The 21,745-nt window shown below is 46.6% G+C and overlaps 1 protein-coding gene across 1 annotated transcript in view; it reads left to right on the forward strand.

Moving 5' to 3' along the window:
- The first annotated feature begins 271 nt into the window (after window positions 1-271).
- RRM1 (ribonucleotide reductase catalytic subunit M1) overlaps window positions 272-21,745 on the forward strand; it is an 86,005-nt gene continuing 64,531 nt past the window's right edge. The window contains exons 1-3 of the mRNA XM_069640353.1: window positions 272-678; window positions 2,678-2,766; window positions 2,953-3,130. Of these exons, the coding sequence (XP_069496454.1) occupies window positions 660-678; window positions 2,678-2,766; window positions 2,953-3,130 (286 nt within the window). The 5' untranslated portion in view covers window positions 272-659. The remainder of the gene's footprint in view (window positions 679-2,677; window positions 2,767-2,952; window positions 3,131-21,745) is intronic.

A 21,745-nucleotide genomic window follows, 5' to 3' on the forward strand; every position in this document is an offset into this window, starting at 1 on the left:
TCCTGTGACCTCGGAGTCTTTAATAGAACCATGACTAATGAATGTGTTGAAAATCTGTATTCTGTCTTTAAATGGTTTATTAAAAAACGATATAAGATAACTAATCTAAAAAGCCTAACAATGCAAATATGTATTCTATGCTATGTTTATTAAATATGACATGTTTATGAGATGAATAAATGCATAACTCATTTACAACCGTTTTTAAAAATCGTGTTTATTGATTGTTACAGAGAAAGGTGTGTTCGTTAAACAGGGATTGCTCCGTTCCAAGATGGCGGCCTAGTGCAGTAAACATAATTACTTTTAAACGGGTTCATAGCGATTTGCCGGAGTTGACTCCCCCTGACGCAGGGTATGGCGCGGCAGCTGACGCTTGCAAGTGACCGCCTCCTTTCCTATTTCAATTTGGTGTCGACTTTGGCGGGAGCCGGCTTCAGACGTTGTTGTGCCGGTGGCGGGGTGACAGCGGCACAGTACATGTTCTGAGAGCAGCTACAGCGGGTCGCACCACCATTGCACCGTCCCCGCCCAACCCGGCCGAGTCACTCCACCGCCACCAGCGGGAGACCCGTGCCGCCGCCGCCGCAGCAGAAACCGATCAGCAGAGGTCCCCCGGCCAGACTGCGGCGCAGCCGTCTGAAGAGCCCACCGCAGACATGCACGTCATTAAAAGAAGTAAGCGCGCGCGGGCGAACGGCCGAGGTAGCCCCGCGTTGACCAACCAAAAATAACCTCCTGTCATCCGTGGGGTTTTCCCGCCCTTTCGTTCACGAGCTGCAGTGATGGTCGTTGGGAGGGGCGCGTGCCGCCAACCGCCTCCCTCGCGCCGCCAACCGGCTCCCGTGTTCAAATGCTTTCTGCTTTCCCGCCTGCTCCTCTGCAACGACCGTACGACGAGGAATTGTTCATACACAAAAAAAACACACAATGATCCTGCTCTCCTCCTTGTGTCTGAACGCGTTGGCTTTCAGACTGCCCGCAGTCGCCGTTTCACCGCAATTCAGCCCGAGCAATTCTATTATCAATGCCCTTTTCATTTAAATGTCATACATGTGTGTGGGGGGGGGGGGGGGGGGGGGGGGGGGGTGTTGTTGTCATGGTCTTGTGTAACTCCTGCCGGCGCAGAGCGGGGCTTTGTCTCCTTGGGCGCGCAGCGGCGCAGGACTCCCGAACAAAGCCTCCCAAGGGGATGCGCAAGCCCAAAACTTGCTCCCTGCTTTGCGTGCCTTTACCCCAGCTGACATTCCCTCCCCCACCCCCTATGCATTATTTGCCCCCCTATACAACGTGAATAAAGGCTGCACATATCCGTTTAAGAGTTTCTTTGGTATTCCTAAAATTGTAAAGCAGCAATGATGATTACATTCATGCTCCTCATCAGAAAAAGTAAATGGGCCAATATAATGTCTTTACAAAGACCGTATATCTCAGCAGCAGCTGGACTTCCCCTCAATCTGCCAAGACACATCGTGTGTGTCATGGTTAGGGAAAGTTACATTCCTACCATTAAATAATATGCATTCACTTTTTTTGTTTTAAATGCAATACTTTTTTTTATTAAAAATTTGCCTTTCATTTGAAAACCTTAAGCTTGTTACAAGAAACTGTTTTTAAAAGCAAAGAAAGGGATAAAGAGAAATATTTTTGATTGGGAAGCAGGGAAAATGTGAGACAAACGAAAGCAGAAATAAGATGAGGTAAAATCTCCAAGTTCTACTAAAATTGGTATCTACACAGGCCTTGAAATTTTGAAAGCAGCAATGCTTAACAGACGGGGGTTCTGGGCCAAGCCTTTTCTCCCAGGATTTCAGAATGCAGGCCCAGAGTGTAGTGATGGCCTTAAAACTGGATGCCCGCAGACAAAGGATTGCCAAGTGCTCGGTTTAAGTCACTTTTTCTAGTAAAACATTTCTTATTTTAAATTCGGCCAGGCCCAAGTCTGGTTTATAAGGAATGCAGAGAGTAAGAATTGCCCCAGGCCGCATCTGCATCTTGGTCTGATTTGCACAAGTTGGAAGCATTCAGTTGCACTGGATTTTAATCTGTCGGATCAGATGCATGGATGCCCTGTTCTTCAAATTCCATTCTGGGATTTTTTTCAAGCCCTTCCGTTTTCATCTAGCTTTTTCTGTTGATTCACACTCAGTAAATGATTTCTTCCAGAATTCCTGCACAAGCGGAGACAACCTGCCCCGATGTTTGTCGCCTGCGTGGAAATCAGTTTGCGCTCTTAAAATCTTAGGGAGGACATGCACTGACCTTATTGGCAAGACCTAAATAACTGCAAATGAAGTGCAGACTGCTTTGCTTATGCGTGTCTGCAGAACATGGTGCGTTTCGTTAAAGGAACTTTTCCCCTTCAGTGGCAAATGGCCATTTTCAGTGGACGGTCTGACCATTTGACAATGCAAACATTGAGGCGTAGTTGGTCCTATACCCCAAATCTCCCCCCCCCGTCCTCCCTTAAGATCTCTTCCACTTAAGGGTTAATATTTTTTTAAAAAACTGCTTTGCTTTGTTAGTGCTGTAGGTGACGGTATAAACTTAAATGAAGCATCTTGCTGAAACTGCTTGTATTTAACTGAAGTTCTTGGGGGACTGCTGTTATTTGCTAACCCTAATGTTGAGGCTCTTGATTGCTGGAATTATACAGTAATTTTCTTTTCTCTTTTAGATGGCCGTGAGGAGCGTGTCATGTTTGACAAAATTACTTCCCGAATCCAGAAGCTCTGCTATGGGCTTAATGCAGACTTTGTTGATCCTGTAAGAACTTTTTGTAATACACTTGTGGCTCCTTGCATTTTGTAGCGAAATACTTTTTCGGAGCTGAGAACCAATGAATCTCAATTGCAACTTGCACCTTGTAATGTCTGAAAAATAGTTCAGAGCGTTTTTATACAGACGTTATCTTTTGTAGCCATCATGCAAAACTTTTTTTTGTTTCTTTAGGCCCAGATCACCATGAAAGTAATACAAGGCTTGTACAGTGGGGTCACAACAGTGGAACTAGACACGCTTGCAGCAGAGACGGCTGCCACCCTCACAACCAAACACCCAGACTATGCCATTTTGGCTGCAAGAATTGCAGTCTCCAACCTGCACAAGGAAACCAAGAAAATATTCAGTGGTAAGCTTAATGATGCATTGAAGGGTCCAGATCCATCATGAGCCTAGTCTATATAAAGCAGGGGTCTGCATCCTGCAGTTTTCCAGTTGGTTTGCACAAAGCCTTTCGTGATTTTGCATTATTGACTAGTCTTGCAAGGGCTATTATGAGTTGTCAAAACAGCTGGGAAGCATCATTTTGCAGAGCTTTGATTGAAGGCTATATTGGCAATGTAAACCTTGAATCAAGTATTTGTAGCCAATCTGTACATTACGTTGGCGCATGTTATAATTGGGGCATCACTAGCCACCGTTGGAACATGTTATAACTGGAGCATTGCTAATCACCATCTTGTCTGAGTTCTTGTGAGTCTCAGTAGGTTTTGTATAAACCAGCAAGCTTCACTGGCCTACTTGGCTTTTGAAACGTTGAGAAAATGGCCTGAGTAGCAAGCCGTGGCAGTTTTACTGGTACCTCCCAATATTTATAAGTGGCCCAATATTTTCAATCAGCGATTTAAGAACCCTTTCTTGCGATTATTTCATTAATTAACACAGTAAACTTTCATAATCCTGCAGCTTTCTGGTTGGCGGATTGAAGCATATCTGAACATGTTTTGATTGAATCAGTTGAATTAATTTCTCGTTATTGTACCCTACTGCACATTTACCCTTTCACTGTCCTTGGAACACGTATATCATTGGTTCATTTTTTACTTGATTTTTTACTTTAGAACGTCATCAGTCCTGGCATTGAAAGGGCTGAAACTATACTGGCGGTATGGAAATACCACAACTGATTGTCCAAAAACACCATATGCATCTCAAGGAGAACCATGTACACCTCTGAACACCTGCTGAAGCCAGAACTAAATGGCAGCTCGAGTCACCCCAGGGCCAAAATGGGATGGTTAGATGCGCCCCTTCCTTAGTTACCACATGTGCTACCATGGCACATCACATCAAATGTTGCTCTGGCACGGGGACCTCAGAAGAAGGCTGACTACAAAAAAAGGTCAGAGCCAGGAAAAGTATTCGGTGCCCCATAAGAGGTAAAACAGAACATATCACTCAGATATTTGGCTCTTTCTATTCTCCACACTTGTAGCACAAATTTGAGGGCCCGCAGATTACTTGACTTTTTAGCATCAGCTGAGATTTACTCCTGAGTTGCATGCTCCCTTGACACTCCTTCTATAAGGACCTCTAGAAGATATGCATAGGCTGTAGTTAGTATTTTCCAACACAGACGTGCGCTTGCAACTCGGCCATAAAGCCACCTTTGCTGCTTCATAAACTGAAGCCTTTTCACAGGCTGAGCTGCAACAAAAATACACCTGCTGGAGTTCCCACTAAATTCAGTCTGAGGTAGACTAGGCCTTGTTACTATTATCAAAGATCTGAACTGTTTTGACATCCTTTTACTATGGAGAGGATTCAGGGGGTGAAGGAGTGCCATTTCCTAATCATGTTAATCCCACTTTCTTCAAATAACGTGCTCCAAGATCAAACTCTTAATCATATGATTAAACGGACATCTGTCGTACATGCATACATAATATACAGACATAAGCATGTGTGGCCATCCTGCAAAAAATATTTCTTTGGGCACCATGAAAGTAAAAGGTGTTTTCTGCTTGCCCTCCCAACCTTTGCCCTGACTCTTAGCCATTGTGAGCTACAGTAGAGACTGGGGGCACCCTTGCCTTTTCCCCTTTCTCGTTCTAATACAGTCATCTTTAATTTCTGGCTCCAATTTGCACATTTTCGTGTTTGTCCATTGGTACCCGCCCTGCATAAACATTACTTATTAATGGGCTAGTAGATTTTGCAAGTCCTTAAACAGGTTGCCTAGACACCTCCAAGAACGTTTTGATTCTGATTCCAGCCATCCCCATAAATTGCAGTGAAGCCCTGATTACCTATCGAGGTTGAAAGGCATAACTGCATGGCTTTTGAATTGTTATGTTAGGCTTTCCTCTATAGCGCTTGGTCGCCTGAAGGCGGCATGACGCTGGAGAGGAAGAACCCGGAGCGCAAAACCATAAACCATTAGAAAAGATGTGTTTTAAGTCCTTCCTTGAGTATTTTTCAGTTCAGTGGGTAGCTTGTTACACAGCTGTGCTGCTACAGAAAAAGCACGTCCACCAAGCCGAGCACGGCAGAAAGATGGGACACACAGCAAGCCAGCCGACTTGTTTCTCAAAACGCCTGGGAAGGTAGCGGGAGAATTTAGTATGCAAATATTGCACCCCCTGTCCATGCAGAGCATGGTGCACAATAGAGTGCCTTAAATTTGCGTTGGGCCACTGGTAACCAATCCAAACAATGCAGAACCAGAGATATATGGGCACCATAGGGTGATTCGCCACAAAAGCTAGTTCTGAAGACACTGCATGCGGAGCATCAGCCCCTTGGGCTGTGCAAGATGGAGTTGGAATAGTCCAGCTGACTGGATATCATTGCAGCCACAACCAGTGGCCGCAAGGAAGATGGTATGAGATGGAGGACTTGTCTCAGAATTTTCAAGTGAAAGACAGATGATATTGGGCATCTGTCGATAAGGTGGACGTCATAACTCCCAGATTCTTTACATTCGCTGTGGGAACAGGAAGGGAACCCGGGCAAGGTCAAAAGGTCGAGATCCATAGTGAAGGGTCGCAAGGGGAACAGGAAGGGAACCCGGGCAAGGTCAAAAGGTCGAGATCCATAGTGAAGGGTCGCAAGGGGAACCAAACGCCTCCGTTTTGTCACCATAACTTTAGCCAATTAAGGCCCATCCACTCCCCCCACGAGTCGGGCACTGATGCAGGCACAACGACACCTCAGTCCGGTCCTGATCTAACTGGATCAGGATCTGGGTGTCGTTGGCATATGAATAGCACCTGACGCCGCAAGAGCGGATGAGGCACACTAAGGCCCAGATGTATATATTAAAGAGAAGGGGTGACAAAGCGTAACCCTGGGGTACACCACACGTGAGATTGGGGTTTCGAAAGAACAGGAGAAAGCAAGAGATATCTTTATATTGTCCAGGCAATGTAACTAAAGAATGAAGAAGAGGGTGGGAACTTTTCATGGGTTTTCCTCAATGTTTATTGGCGAGTCAATATGGCGAAGGACTTCGACTTTACAAATTCTATAACTAACCTGATTGATGCTGTGTGAGTGGTGCAAGGAGTTAATATAGTGTTGTGACCTCAATATTAAATTGTTGGATAAGACTAGGACAGTGTGTGATGAAGGGATGGAATGTAAGGAAAGAGAATGAATGGATGCTGAGCATGAAGCGACGTGAAATGCACTTGATAATGGTCAGAGGGTTCCTGGTTGCCCCTATTTTATCTCCATCTTAAGGAGAGTTTTGAGAAGTGTGTGGTTAGTCCCCAGTCCATCAGTGATCATGACTTACTGACCGTATGTTTTTGGGGTGTAGGAGTTGGGGGTTTGTAGGATGTAATGGAAGAGGTTGCATTGAGGAGTTGTGGGTTTCGTCTAAGATTGAAAGATTATGAGGATCAATGGACTACAATAGCAAGTGCTGATGTATCCTGGGAATACGGACTATAGGGGTCTCCTCAAAGAGTTCTCTAAGCCAGTTGTATGCAAAGGGGATTTGCCATGGTCAAAGCATGTATATGACCAGGATCTAGTTACAAAAAGAAAAGGTATACACAGAGCATTGAAACAGATAAGGGGTGACTCCGGCGCTTGGAAAAAAGGATAAGAAAAATTCGTCAGACCTATAAAAATTGGTGTAGAAGCGCACATTTGCGTCTCCAGCAAGACGCTGAGTGTATGCTTCAAGCGGTCTGTAAGAAAGACTCAGAGCTACATGGGAGTTAATCAACAATGGTGTATTCCGCCACGAGAAGTCCTTGGTGATGGTGCATGAGAGAGATTGGATCAGTCACTACCAATCCCTGTTCTCTGATCCGGGTGAGGGTCTGGCTACTCCCAAAGTCATGGGTAGGGATAGATGGAATTTTGCTTTAGATGACCATGATGTAAGCCTTATGATTGGAAAACTGAGTTGTTTCCCGTGCGGCGGGACCTGATGGGATCTTGAATTATGAATCAAAGAAGCCCAAAGACCATTGGGCAAGTGTTGTGCTAATGATGTTTAGACAAATCATGATTAATAGATCCATACCGGAGTCTTGGAAGGAGGCCTTAATTTTTCCCATTTTTAAAAATGGTGATGGGTCTGATCCCTATTGCCCTTTTGGATGTGATGGGGAAAGCTTTTTGAAACGCTTCTTCTGCGCAACCTGAAAAAATGGGCGGAAGGGAATGGAATTTTGGATCCTAGGCAAACGGGTTTTGTAAAGGGAGTGGGCACCTCCTTAACATCTTCCTATTGAATTTACTAAAAGAAAAGAGCTTGGAGAAGGGATCAACACTGTTCTTTGCCTTTATAGACCTCGAACAGGCGTTCGATGGTGTATTGAGGAATCATCTGTGGGCAAAACTGCATATGTGGGGCTGTCCTATAATTTTCACCTATCAAGGCTTGAAACGGGTGTGCCCTTGCGCCACTCCTGTTTTGCCTATATATTTCTGACTCGGGATTGTCTCAGGTGAATGGTCGTGCCTTTCTGCCGACAGTTAACGGAGCCCATATTCTTTTTGCGGATGACCTGGTCTTCCTTGATTGTACCCCCATAGGACTTCAGTGTCGTCTCCATGCTTTTGAATTGTACCTCAAAAGTAATGGTGTGAAAATTAATGCGAGGAAATCTAAGATTCTGCTGATGAAGAACGCAAGATGGGAAAAGAAAGAGAAATTTACCTGGAGTGTGGGAGGAATCCCCTTAGACGGTGGATTCAATAGTTTACTTGGGGGTTACTGTCAATAGAAATGCTAATGAGGTTGCTCACTATGACTACCTATGGCAGAGAATGATTCCTTTGGTCAATCAGGGCAGGTTACTCCACCGTAAACCTGGTAAATTCACGTTAATACCGATCTTTACCAGCAGAAGGTGGCACAGATCCTAACCTATGGAGCTGAGGCGGTTTTCCGCCTCTCATATGATTGTTGGGAGAAATTGGAGGGTTATTTTTGGAACAAGATATATCTGCCAAATGATCTCCCAATGTGTACAACTATGTTTGCATTGAGACTCTAGTCTCTGGAATCATTGGTAGTTAGGAAGATGGTATCACTATACAGGAAATGTGCCTTGGAAAGTGTTGAAAAACTATTTAAGATCTTGGCATTGGATAAGGTCAATTTGAAGAATGGCGTAACAAGGTGGAAGCCTTTCTTTGGGATAAGGATGTGTCAGTAAATGTTACTGTATAATCCAATCAGTGTGGTTTTGCTCAGATTGGATTACCACTTCAGATCATTGTGGTGGTCAGGGGGGGGTTCAGGGTTCAGACAATGTCCGTTGAGTTGGGGAGTTGATACACTTCCGAAGTTCATGATCAAATTCCCTTTATCAAAACATCGTCCCCTTCTCAGATGTCGTCTACACAATCTTACACGCGAGAGATCTTGTTTAAGAGGAAAATGGCAGAGGTGGAAAATGCAAACTGTTGGTATTGTATGAGTATCTGCCAAGTGCAAACCTCGGAGCATCTGGTAATTAACTGTGAAGCTCTGAGACCCGAGCATTCTTTCTAGATGAACTCTTATGGACAAAATCGGTGGGGAATGGTGGAACTGGATGTTGGTGTTCAGCCCCGCTTGGTTATTGCTGCTATGAAAATGCTTGGTGCTGTGCTATCTGATCAGGAGGGGAAGAGGGAGGGAGGGTGTTAATGGAATTTTGGACGGATGTTGCTGGTTTTAACTGTCTAATGGTCTGTTTTTTGGGGGTAATTAATGGGATGGATTTTGCTTTAGCTCAGGGATAATTTTTGGAATCGAAAGGCTAAAGGTTTATTTTTTTGGAGTAGATTTTGCTGTAGTTTGTGGAATTTTTTTGTAACCAATGTTAAAGGTTAAGTTAATAATTTTATTTATACATATTTGACTTTTAACCAATAAACATACCCAAAAAAAAACAGGCTAGAACTTGATTGGATTTACCGACTTGGGCCAGTCGGGATAGCTGGGTGAGATGGTCAACCGTGTCCAAGGCTGCTGATGGGTCTAAAATCAAGGCTCAGACCCTCCCCACCCCCCTGCAAAGACTGGAAGGGGGGTCTATACTTCTGCTCTCTATATGGTAGAGGAGAGGCACAGAGGACCCAAGCCAAGATTCTCTAAGGTAGCAATGGACGAAGGCCTGGCTTCTCAGGAGGTGATGCTGGCTGGTTCTTAAGTAGTGTGTAGTCCCCAAGCCCCCACAAAGGAATGTCCACACACTATTACTGAAAACAGTCTTAATATTCAAAGGTATGTACACTATCACAATAACACCTTTGTACTCAGAAATCAACAATGGCAAATGTATACAATTCTAAAGTGGTACCACCAATATTATCAGATATCATTAAAGTGCATCAACTATACTGTCAGAATGTCGCACAGATCAATAACGAGGAAACCAGCAGTAGAGAAAGGAGGAAAAGCAAGATGGTTGAAACAATAGGCAGATTTCTGGCCCCTACCACTAGACAGTTCTGTGAGGAGACCCCAATCTCCTGGGCAACCTGTAAAATGAAGATATAGCACAAGCCCAGTCCATATATTGATCAGTCTTATTTTCTCCTATGTTTTTACCCTCCCAATGTACCTGGTGGAGCAGAGTTCTTCGAAGAAGCGTCGATGGATCCTTCTTGAGTGGCCCCCTTAAAAGCAGGAGCCACGGATCGTCGAGAGGCATCGAAGGTGAACTTGGTGTCGATTGAGAAGTTCGAGGGTGCCGAGACCATGGTGTCGATACCGACGGTGTTCGTCGGCGACGTCCTGCGAGGATGAGGTGTGCAGGGCACCTCGGCGTTTGATAGTTCTGGACTGCAGAGTTTCAGAAGAACTGTGTCCCATTACGGGCGTCGAGTCGCCGAAGTCTTTGTGGCCTTCAGGTGGCGGGAAACCCACTGACGGATTCTCGTTGGCGGCCTTGACTCTCTCCGGCAGGATAAAGCGGTCGTCAGTGCGGACAAGGGAGTCCTTCGATTCAAATGTTCTTAGGCAAAGGAGTAGGCGGCTCCGGTCGTCGGCGGCATTGCGTCAAGCGGTCACCTCTTCTGGGGCAACACGACTTCGACAGGCCTCCAGCGGTTACACAAACCTGCGAACCCTGGTCGACGGCAATGGACTTCGGCGACGAAGTCCGGGTGCTTCACTTCGATCTCCTTGGCTGTCCCATCTCCGGTCGGCTGCCTTTCAAGGGTCTGACTTCCAGGGAGCTTCGGCGAAGGTCAGCGGTGCTCGATGGTCCCTCGGAGCACGGGAAGAGGGCCCCTTACCGGGTCCTCTCTCGGATCAGTCTTTGATGAATTCGGCAGCTTTCAGGTCAGGTCGAAGCAAATGCAACAGCAAGTCTTCTTCCAGCTGGGCGTCGTATCGGCAGTTCCAGTTACTCTTCAAGTGTAGACGCAGCTTCTGAACAATTTCCAGTGGTGAGAGGTACCCAGATATACTATCCTGTCTCTCATCCACACTGCTGGGTCACTCAGCAGCCAATCATACAGAAGGGCATTCATGCAGTCAGCTAATCAGGCACATAGTGCATTCAGGCCATCCCGCTCCCTCTCACACTCCAAGGAATGTGGATTGGGACAAGTGCCCAGACATTCAACACTACACACTGCATTCAGGCCAGTTTCGGGCAGGGCTGTCTGTCTTTGTGTCTCATACCAGAAACCAGACCGCCACAACAAGTGCATATTGGTCACACTCCATTCACCCAGGTCCCAACCACAGGGTGTACCCACAACATAGTCACTGGGAAGGCTCCAGCCAGTCTGGACTGGACTTCACAACACCATATATGGAACTTCACCCAACAGCCAGTCAGGGGGAAGGGACAGTCGGGGCTTCCCAGGACTTTGGGAAACAAGTTAACAGGCAATAGAAAGCAAGAGGCCACAGGGGCCATCTTGTTTTCTATCAGGAATCAACTGATTCCAATGGCAGGGCCTGGGTATCCCAAAATGGAGAATACTCAGAACGCCTGTCAAATTCAGCATGGAGCTGCCACCAGCCCATACCCTGCTCTGCGGGCCACTCACAGGTGCCCAAAAACATACACTAGGGGCACAGGGTTGTACCCCCACCCATGGGTGCCATAAGGGTATCCCATGCGTCTGTACACCAAACCAAAAGCAGGAAGAGCTGCACTGCCAGGAGTCCCACATGGACTCCTGGGCAGAAAACAATACAGAACACAAATGAAAAAAGGACTACAGGATAAGGACAGGGAGGCCCTGTCCCTCCAATGCATTTCCAGCTTCATCACCCCCTGCCCCCCACCTGGCCATGTCCTGGACAGAGACCAGGATGCTCTCGGTACCTCTACCTGCTCGAAAGCCAGACTGGGCTGGGTCAAGACAGTCCGATGTTTCACGAAAAGAAGACAAGAGTGGAGACCACTGATTCCAAGAGTTTTATGAGAGCAGGAAGTATTGGTAGGCTGGCAATTAATGGGTAAGGAAGAATTCAGCTACGGTGTTTTTTTTTTTTTTTGTTTGTTAAAATATATATATTTTTTTTATAGTGGAATTACCATAGCAGCCTTTAACGGGTTGAATAAAGACAGGAGGTGTTGACAGCCTCAGTAATCGCCCCTAAAAGTTCAGATGCAATCTCATGACTTAATGGCACAACATCATAGCGCGCACTCTAATCTGCTGAAGGGGCTTAAAAGAAACCCCTCTTCAGAGAAGAGGTGCTGCATGGGGTTTAATTGCTGCATCCTGAGCAGTATAGGTGGGAATCAAAACACTGGCAGATTGTGTTCATGGATATATTTGCCAGAATCAGTTTTTCTAATGAAAAACTGGGATAGGGAATCGCATAACTACTCTGTTGGCTTAAAAGTTGGAGAGGATAGAGACTTAACCACTGAAAAAAGGGTTTTGGTCTGACCCAGAGAAGTTTCAATTTTCTGGGCGAAGTAGGAGTTTAGAAATATATATATATTTTTTTTAGCTGCTATGATTGCAGAGTAGGCCGTGGACCTGGCTTTACACAGTCCTACTGTACTGACTTAGATCTTGCCATGGGCTGCTTGGCCACACTGAAGAAATATGCAGCAGTTTCTTGCTGTGGTGCCTTGACCATTACTAAACCACATTTCCTGCAGAGATTAATGCTATAGCTTATAGGAAATTGCTCTCGGGGTCCCACTTTCACTGCTCTGGTAGTGTCCCAAGTATATAACAGATTTTCCCTTGGGATTTAAATATTCCATATTAAATATGGGTTTGATGAGGGCAAACCTAACTTTGAGAAGCAACGGAGTGCTTTTCAGAGGGAACAGAATAGCTTTCCAGCAGGTGCTAGGATACAAAGGATGGGTACAGCGTGGTGGCATCTAATGGCACAGTGGGTGACATGATGGACTAGGTGTTGAGGAGACTCCTTGACTAGGTCCATCTTTACTTTTCTGAATTGTAGGCACGTGGGGGTGAATTTGTGCTGACTGGGAGGGAGGTTCCATCGTCTTGGCGTAGACAGAGGTCCTTTCATGCTTTGGCGGATTTTGAGTCTGCACATGTCCTGGCTTCTGGTGGTGTGCTGTCCACCGCAGAGTTTCTCAGTGAGATAGCTTGGTGACTGAGGGCGACTGCCTTATAGATTCGTGGGTGCAGCGAGACCTAGTGAGGGCCGGGGTGATGTGTTTTTGCGTAGACCCTTGATAAGGTGTGCGGCTGTGTAGGACACTTCCCGGACACAATGGAGGACTGGAGGTCTTTGTGTAGGGCATTGCCCCGATCCAGGTGGGATAGGACCATTGCTTGAACGGTGGGTGTAAAGCTATCCGGAGGCAGGAAGGGCTTCACTTTCTGTAGGTGGGAGAGCTGATGCCAAGCGGTCTTGAGTTTTCTTAGCTGTGCATCTTGAAGGAGAGGTGTTTGTAGATGTGGGACCCAAATAACTTTGGGCAGGAGGTGCGCTTGGGTGTGAAGCCCTCAAGGTTCATGTTGGTTGCCAAGTCTTAAGTGCTTGGTGGTGTTGGTCAGTAGGAATTCGGTCTTGGAGGGTTTGAGCTTCAAGTATGCACTAGACCTGCAAGACTCAAATCGGTGAGAGACTGGGTTTAAGCCTGGGGAGGTCATTGATGTAGCCGATCTTGAGGTTTAGCTGTTAGTCGTCCACATCAGTGACTGTGGCTGTTGTGTGTGTGTGGGGCTTGGAGGGTCTCCCAGTGACTCCATGTATAGATTGACACTGAGTGATAGATCACTGAGGAGTGGATGGAACTGTGGGACTCCACAGGTGATGGGTAGCATTGGCAATATAGAGGAGTCCATCTGAACAAACTGCTGTTGGTAGGCGAGGTAATACTTGAACAAGAGTAGGACAAGGTTGCGGATTCTCCCCATCCCCTCCCGCCCCCACCCTTCATATCACCATATTAGCTGATGTAGGGTGTCTGGGAGCGCCCGGTGGTCCACTGTGTCAAAAGCGGCCGAGAGGTCGAGTAGCACCAGGAGGCAAGGGTGGCTGTCAAGAATGTTGAGGGCGTTGTCAACCACCTTTATGGTTGCAGTCCCCAGGCTGCATCCGGATTGCTAGGTTTGGAGGCGATTGTTGGTGTTGCTGCAGTTGAGCGGCTACTGTTTTCTTGGTCTTCCCTAGAAGGGAGGGTGGGGGTACGGGGGGCGGGGAGGGTGGTGAAGGGTTGCTTAGGTTGTCTGGATCCAGAGTGGGTTTCTTTAGTAGAGGGAGGATTTGTCCCGTTTTTAGGATTGATAGCAAGGTTCCTTGCGTTAGGGAGTTGTTGTTGTTGTTCTCCAGGTAAAGGGCTTCTGCAGGGATAGTCTTGAGAATGGATGCTGGGAAGATGTCTGTATACGATGTGGCTTTGAGGGCGGCCAGGGTTTCTACCAGGTCCTCTGTAGTGTCTAGAATTTTGTCAGGGTGTGGAGATTTTGCAAAGGTGCGTCTGTGGATGCAGAGCTGGTGTCTATGTGCTGGCAAATCTTTTATTGTCAATTACGGTGTTGATGGCAGTGGACTTCTTTGGTGTGTGGTATGGCAGGGTCAGGTAGCATTTTGATGCAGTTTCTGACTGCTTTGAAGAGGGCTCGGCTGTTGTTGGCTTCTTATGGTGTTCTGATAGTAGGAAGCCTTGGCTGTGTTGGTTGTCAGCATTTTGCACGGAGTTCCTTGAGGAGCACCAAGTTGAATGTGGTTGTGGAGCGGCACCCAGTTTTATCTTTCCTGATGAGACCTTTGTTGAGTTCTTGCGTGTACCATGGTGCTGAATGTTTTGGCATGCAAGTGCATTCTTTCAGAGTTATCGATGGCGGCCAAGATGGTGGCGTAGTCAGGTTGGTTGGGGGTGTTTGGTCCATGTGAGGTGGAGGTTGGCAAGGTCTTCCTTGAGGGCTTTCATTGGGAAGTTTTTGAAGAACCTGAAGTGATTCTGCTGGGAGCGATTGAATGGCGTGGTGTGCAGGATGTTGAATGGCAAAGCCAGGTGGTCAGACCAGTCAAGCTGAAGAGGAGCGCTGTAGTGGAGGGAAGGCAGTGCAGTGGTTGGGTCAAGGATGTTCCCCCCCCCCCTTCTCTTGCCTTGGGTCTTTTGTGTGCTGTGGGAGGCTGAGGGGGCAGAGGATAGTTTGCTTCATTGGTTTGGTGGCCTTGTTGACTGGGCGGTTGAAGTTGCCTAGGCAGATGTTGGCATGTGTGTGACAAGGTTGAAGTCTCCAATGAAGGCAGTGTTGGGTTTGGGTGGTCTGTAGATGAGATGGAAAGTGACTGTTGGGGAGAAGTTTCAGTTCCTGTGCTAATTCCTTTTAACCTGAGGCCCCCAGCACTTTGCTGGACTCTGGGCTTTTTTGTTTTAATCTTCCAAGTGAGTGGAACATTTTACCACTAATTCTGTTTCTGTCTGGTTTTTTTTTATCATTTTATGGAGTTTGGTAACCTTCATATGCGAATACATGCTGGTGTCACCCAACACCCTCTGTGCACTGTCACTGGGAAGTCCCCTGGACTCCATGTTTGAAATACATTTTGTTGAACTACAGTTTCCAAGAATTTCTTTTGTTGGTCCAGCACGCACCACCCTATGTGGGTTGCAACTCCTCATGTAACTTTTTATTTTACAACTGACTTACTTAAATGGACGGTGGCAGTGGTTACTTTCTACTACCTTTTCGTGCTGAGCTACTGTACAGCACCCATGGCTGACCATTTTTTTTCATTATGGCCCTGGTTTTCTTTTTTCGACAGTTCCTTCTGGGCTTTTCCTCTATCCATTAGAGTAGATTTGAGTCCTTTGTGAGTTTTGCCTTTTGGTGGGCTTCAGCCCTGAAGTCCGCTCAGGCTCCAGTGTGTCTGGGAAGGCAGGAAGTGAGGGAGGAGCCTGAAACATCACTGCCCTTTGTCTGTAGGTATACCTGGCTGAAACCAGTTCTAACTGGGCGACTGGCTATACAGCCTGCCACCATATGATTGACTGCTGAGTGAAATGAATGGGTTCCAGCATAAAAGGCAAGGATTTTGGAACCTCAGGTAGTCTACCACTGGAACAAGGAATCCGAAGCAGAAGACTAGCAGAGATGCTAGCAGCACCTTTTGGGACCGCAGAAGCACTGGTGAAGCCCCTCAGCTGTGCTGACCCAGTTTTCAAATTGACAGGAAAGACCTGCCAAAGATGACTTCCTCTTAGGCTGACCAACTTGTCCGAAGACCTTCATTCTTCATTTTGGGCCGTCCCCTAACATCCTGCGACTTTCCCAGACTGTAGAACACCAATACCCGGGGTACCTGGACCATTATCGAGTGCATAATTTCCCAAAGATCTAATCTGGCTGAACTTGCAGCCATCCGTGTGGACCTCCAGAGGCAGGAATTCTTCACCAAATGCCCCTCACCAGGGTTCTGGACCAAGTAAGCAAAGAGAATCCAACCGGCAATGTTCGTTTTGTCTTTGTTCTGAGAAAAAGGCGCCAAAGCAGCTGAAGCGAGCTGAATCCATTGCTGCTGCTAACCACTTCCGAGGGCTGCTGCAGAAGCCTGCCAAAGGTCCCCCGTTGTCGTCACCACGACCAAGGAGCAGGAATCTGGGTCTGCATTGTTGACGTAGAAGGAAGCCAGTTACAATCTCTTCACTTTCAAGGTACGTGGGGCTTGGGTTGTAATGGCCTTGTGCCATTTTCAGTGCTTCCTAGTTTGGGAAGTGCTGTTTTCTAAGTCAGAGTTGACCTCCACTCTTCTGTGCAGGCCTAGTTGACCTCTTCTGTGCAGGCTTAACAGCCTCTGTGCTAGCAGAAGGCTCCCCCTGAGCGCCTGTACTTCGTGAACCATTGACTGCTTAAGTAACATTTCCTCTGAAGATCTTCATCAGAATTGGACTGTCCTTTTTTACTTTGGCTGTGCTGGTTACCCAAAAGTTCATCTTATCCTACTGGCTTTAGCAATGCCTGGTCCTCCCATAGGTTTTAATTGTGAACACTTTTATTGCTAGGAACCAGACAGCCTATATCCTTCTGGAGTGTGCTTGTTAATTATTTGTGTTCAGTTTAACCTTTACTTCCTCCTTCCTCAATTTTGCAAAATGAAGTGCTTTTACTGACGTCGCACTGTGCTGGATATGTAAAGAATAACACAATTTACTTATTGTTCCTCCTTAATTGTTATCCAAATTGAATGTTCTTGTTGGTTGCTGCATTTTAGATTTGCAGGTTTAACTTGTTTAGATATAACTTTAGTGCGTGTTGGTTGGTTATCTGTATGAACTGATGTCTTTGTACAGCTCGCTTAACTCTCTTCTTAGATAAGCCTGGCTGCCAGCCTATATTAAGAGTTTCGTCCCTAATAAGTCCTACACCAGTTGGACTTTAGGTACCTAGCACTGTCCATCGGGTAGAGTGGGAAGTGGCAGGAGAGGACTTGGAATGTTGTTGACATAGTCTGGTGCAGGACCACGGTCTCGTGGTGACTGAGGCCTCTGCCTGTCTTGTCTGTGTTGGATTCTGTAGAAGTACGTCTAGGATGTGGGTGTCGGCCAAGTCTTTGCGATGAAGATGGCGTCACGGTTGTGTAGCTTTGAGGTTGGCGATGTCTGCTGCGTGGGTGATAACTGAGCAGACGTTGGCAACCATTTTGTGCCCATGCTGATGGGCTTGAGTCTGATGTGGGTGAAGTTGCTGCTTTTAGGAGTCCATGAGGACTCTTTTTTTCAACCCATGCACAAATGTAGCCCTTTTTGAAAGCTATTAATACCTGCTAAAAGTGAGTAAACTGTTTGCAAAACGTTCACTGTCTTCATTGAAGTAGTGTAGTTCACAGGACTGCATCCAAAGTTCATATTGCTACCTTCTCCCTTCTAGCAGAGACATGGCTGCAAACCCTATCTTTTTAACCTTCTGCTATTATCTAGAGAACTAATTAACCAGACCAACACAACTTAGTCAATTAAACCCAGGGTTACTGTCTTGCAAGTAATCCTGCCCACATAGATCGTATTCTGTATACACCAGCCACCCTCTGGGAGAGGTGGGACGCATCCCACGAGGGGTGAAAACGCTCCATCGCAAGGAATGTTTTAATAATAATTTTCAAGGCGGCAACATGTACATATATTTACATGTTCAGTATTATGTTGATTGGCGTCAAAGAGTGCACACACATGGTAAGCATCCATATCTTTTTTTTTCTGTATGAGGAAAATGGTATAATTTGACTCTGTCCTGCTTTTTACCACCAACAGGGTGGTGAAGAATTTTCTATTCTGTGAACGAAGATCCCACCATGGAGATGGAAAATGTATAATTGTCGCTATTACTTCATAAACATGATGGCATGCACTTTTATTCTCATGTTGGCTCGGTTGGTGGAAAATAGTCACTAGATTACATGTGATACAAGAACAGCAAGGATGCTTTGATGTGACTAACTTCTCTTACCTCTGTGTTCCTATCTTGTGTTCTGGGCACACACCATTCTGTTTGAGCAGGGAAGCAGCTTAAATGTGCTTTCCCAGGTAAAACATGAAAAAGCTAGATAAATCTCACTTGCTCCTTCCAAGGTTTGACTCGGTGTGTAACTTGATCTACCCTATGGATTTGTTTCTTGTTGGGTCACTAGAATGAATTACAGACAAACCACTTTAGGTGGGGGGAGATTTGGTTGAAGCAGCTTGTGAGGTGATGCTTAATTCTGCTCTTTGTCAATAGCAAAGAATTGCTACCTGCCCCATTCTTACAATCTGAAAACCTTGTTTAGTAGTACGCACTAAATATTTCTGATTAAAGTCTACACTAAAGTGGGTACTTGGAGCATGCGCTATTGTTGAACAGCATTTATTGCAGCCTGTATTAATGTTTCCTGCTGAGGTGTTGGGGAGAATTTTCACTTCTGTGCTAACTTTTTAGAGACCCCCCTGCCCCCCCAGCTCTTTTGCTGGACTCTGGGCTTTTTAATTAACTCCCGATTGGGACTTCTCTTATGTGTTTTCATACTAGGATGTTTTACTGTTAGGGTAAACTCCATATGCGTCTGCTGTTTGCATTGTGACACAGCACCTTTTGTGCAGTGCCACTGAGGTCCCTTGGACTTCTAACTATTGAACAGGCATTTTTGTGGGTGAGCTACTGTTCCCAGGAATAGTAAGATAACTCTTGTCTGTACCTTTTTTGTGGGTCCAGCACACACTACCCTATGTGGAGTGGTCCTTGATCCCACTTGTATTTGTGTATTGTTTATAGCGCTTTAATCCAAAGCGCTTTACAGCTTAACAAGGAAACATCGAACATAGAAGCAAACAGTGTACATGAATCAAACCAGAAAAACAGCATGTGGAACAATTTGCATTTGAGAAGGCAGAGGAAAGGGGAGGGAGATGAAGAAAAGGGAGAGGGCGAGAGTAGGGAGTAGTAGGGTGGATGGAGATCATATGGGAGACGAGTGAAAGAAGGGAACAAGGAAGAGGGTATTGGGAGGAGAGGTGAAAGGTGTCAGGGAGGAGAGTGAAGTGATTTCAAGGAGGACCGGAAGGAGAAATGGGTGGAAATGTAGGGGGGCAAAGAGCTGAAGGGAGCAGAAAAGAGGGACAAGGAGGTGGGGGGGACAAAGTAAGAGATCAGCAGAACAAAGGGAGCGAGAGCAGTGTATAGAATGAGAGAAGAGGTAAGGAGGGGCAAGGTCATGAAGAGATTTAAAGGCAAGACAAAGGAAGTGAAATTTGTTGGGGAGTGGAAAGGAAGCCAGCCTAGGTTGGAAAGTGAGTTGGACTCATAGGGAGAGAGAGCACGGATGGCAGTGGTAGAGGGATTTAAGGGGGGCAAGATGGGAGGCGGGGAGACCGAAAAAGAGAGAACAGTAGAAAAGGCGAGCAAAGATGAGGGAGGACATCAAGAGCTTGGTAGCATGGAAGGCGAGTGGACTTTACGGATATTAAACGGGTGGTAGCGACGTGTGAGAAGTAAGGGAAATATGGTGAGTAGAGGAAAGGAAAGACCAAGTAGAATCCTAGATTCCAGGTGTGGGTGGAAATGGGAAGATTAGAAGGGGGGGGGGAAATGGAAGAGGAGGAAGTGTTAAAAGGGATGAATAAGACCTCAGTCTTGTCAGTATTAAGATAATGAGATGACATCCAGTTTTTAATGGCGGTAAGAAAAGGAGAGGAACAGCTGAGTGGCATCAGCGTAGAAATGATGAGAAATTCAGAAAGAGGAGATGAGGAGTGAAGAATAAGGGGTCTGAGGATGGAGCCTTGGGGAATTGTGGAGGTTTGACCGCCCCAAGAAACGGTGAATGAGCGGTGGGAGAGGTAGAGGAGAGCCAGTTAAGGACTGAGCCTTGGAGGAAAGAGTATTGAGAAGGGGTGATCGACAGTATCAAAAGAAGCAGAGAGCTCAAGGAGGGGGGGGCGAGCAGTAAGGGGGGAGTTGAGGACATGGGTAAGAGCAGAGTCAGTGAAGTGTTAGGGCGGAAGCCGGATTGAGAGGGGGGAAGGAGAGAGAGAGAGGTTGGCGATGAAGGCTGAAAGTTGAGAATAGACTAGTGTGAGTAATTTAGAGAGAAGGTAGAAGTGAGATTGGGCGAGTTGGATGCAAGAAGGGAATTAGTAGAAGGCTTAAGGATGGGGATAATAGTGGCGTGCGAAGGCAGTAGGGAAGGTGGCCGTGGAGAGACATATTGAAGGTTGGGTGGGGGAATAAGAGGGGGTTGGGGGGGCTAAACCTTGGTAATAAGGGTGGGGATGGGATCTGAAGGGGCGGCAGTAGGGTGGGATTTAGTTAGAGGAGAGAAACGTCAGATGGAGTGATGGGAGAAAATTCAGACATGCAAGTTGAGGGGGAATGCAAGGAGGAAGGGGATGGGAGTAAGGAGAGCAGATGATCGTTGGGCAAAAAAGAAACATTTCAGAGGAAGTTAGCAAAGTCGGGAGAAAGAGGGGCTGTAGGAGGGGGGGCGAGGAGACGAGGGGTTGAAAGATACGACGAGGATGAGAGGCTTGGGAGTGAAGGTTAGAAAAGTAGGAGCGTTTAGCTGAATTAAGGCAGGAGTCATATAGCGAGTGATAAGGTTTGGTTAGGGAGACTGGGGATTTGAACCAGCAACGCTCAATACTGAGGAGACGCCGCATGGCTAGGAGATGAGGGAGAGCCAGGGATAAGAAGGCTTACAAGTAGGATGGAAAGAAGAGGAGATATAGTTGATCGAGACTATAACCTTTTTGGTGGCGGTGTTTGGTTTTCATTTACTACCTTCGTGCCATGTATGTGCAGGCTGATTCCTCAAAATGGACCCTGTCTTTCTTGTCGGTTCCTCCTGTGCGTTTACTCTGAATCGGGTTCGAGTCCTTTGTGCATGATGCTTTTGGACCTGAAGCCTGCTCGTGCTCCATGTGTCTGTAAAGGCAGGAAGTGAAGGAGGGTCCCGAAATGTCCTTGTCTCTAGGTGTGCGTGAGTGAAAGCAGTTTTTATTTGCTATGGCTGTGAAAGAATGTGAACTTGCTTAAGGCAAGGTTTTTTAGACTAGAGGCAGAGCTGACCACTGGAGGACAACATCTGACGCAGATGTGAAGACTCCAGCAGCACCCTCCTGGACAGCAAAGTGTCTGGAGAAGCCCTGCAGATGTGCTGACCCTGTTAATGTTTCGACTGGGAAGACCTGTGCCGGACACGTGGACCGACCAACTAGCCTTGGGACTCATTTTTGCGCTACCTCCGACTTGCTGTGACTTTCCATGGCTGCAGAATCCTAATGCCCGGAGACCCCTGACTATCATTAACTGCATTGTCTTAGTAAGTGCGAATCCAGACAAAACTTGCGCTGAGGAAAAGGTACCAAAACCGCAACAGGATGCTGAATGAGGGAGAATCTATTTCTGTACCGCCCCCCCCTCTCGAGGTCTGCTGCAGAAGCCTGCCAGACGTCCTCCCTTTCGTCACCACGACCAAGGACCAAGAACAAGGGTCTGCTACACTGCAACATGACGGCATCCAGCTGGAATTAATACTTCAGTTCACAGGTACTGTGGGGCTTGGGATACATCTACCTGTTTGCCGTTTGCGGTGCTTCCTAGCTGGGGAGTACTTTAAAAAAAAACAGCT

The sequence above is a fragment of the Ambystoma mexicanum genome, chromosome 7q (genome assembly GCF_040938575.1).
Source record: "Ambystoma mexicanum isolate Mex_15411 chromosome 7q, UKY_AmexF1_1, whole genome shotgun sequence".
NCBI lineage: Eukaryota > Metazoa > Chordata > Amphibia > Caudata > Ambystomatidae > Ambystoma > Ambystoma mexicanum.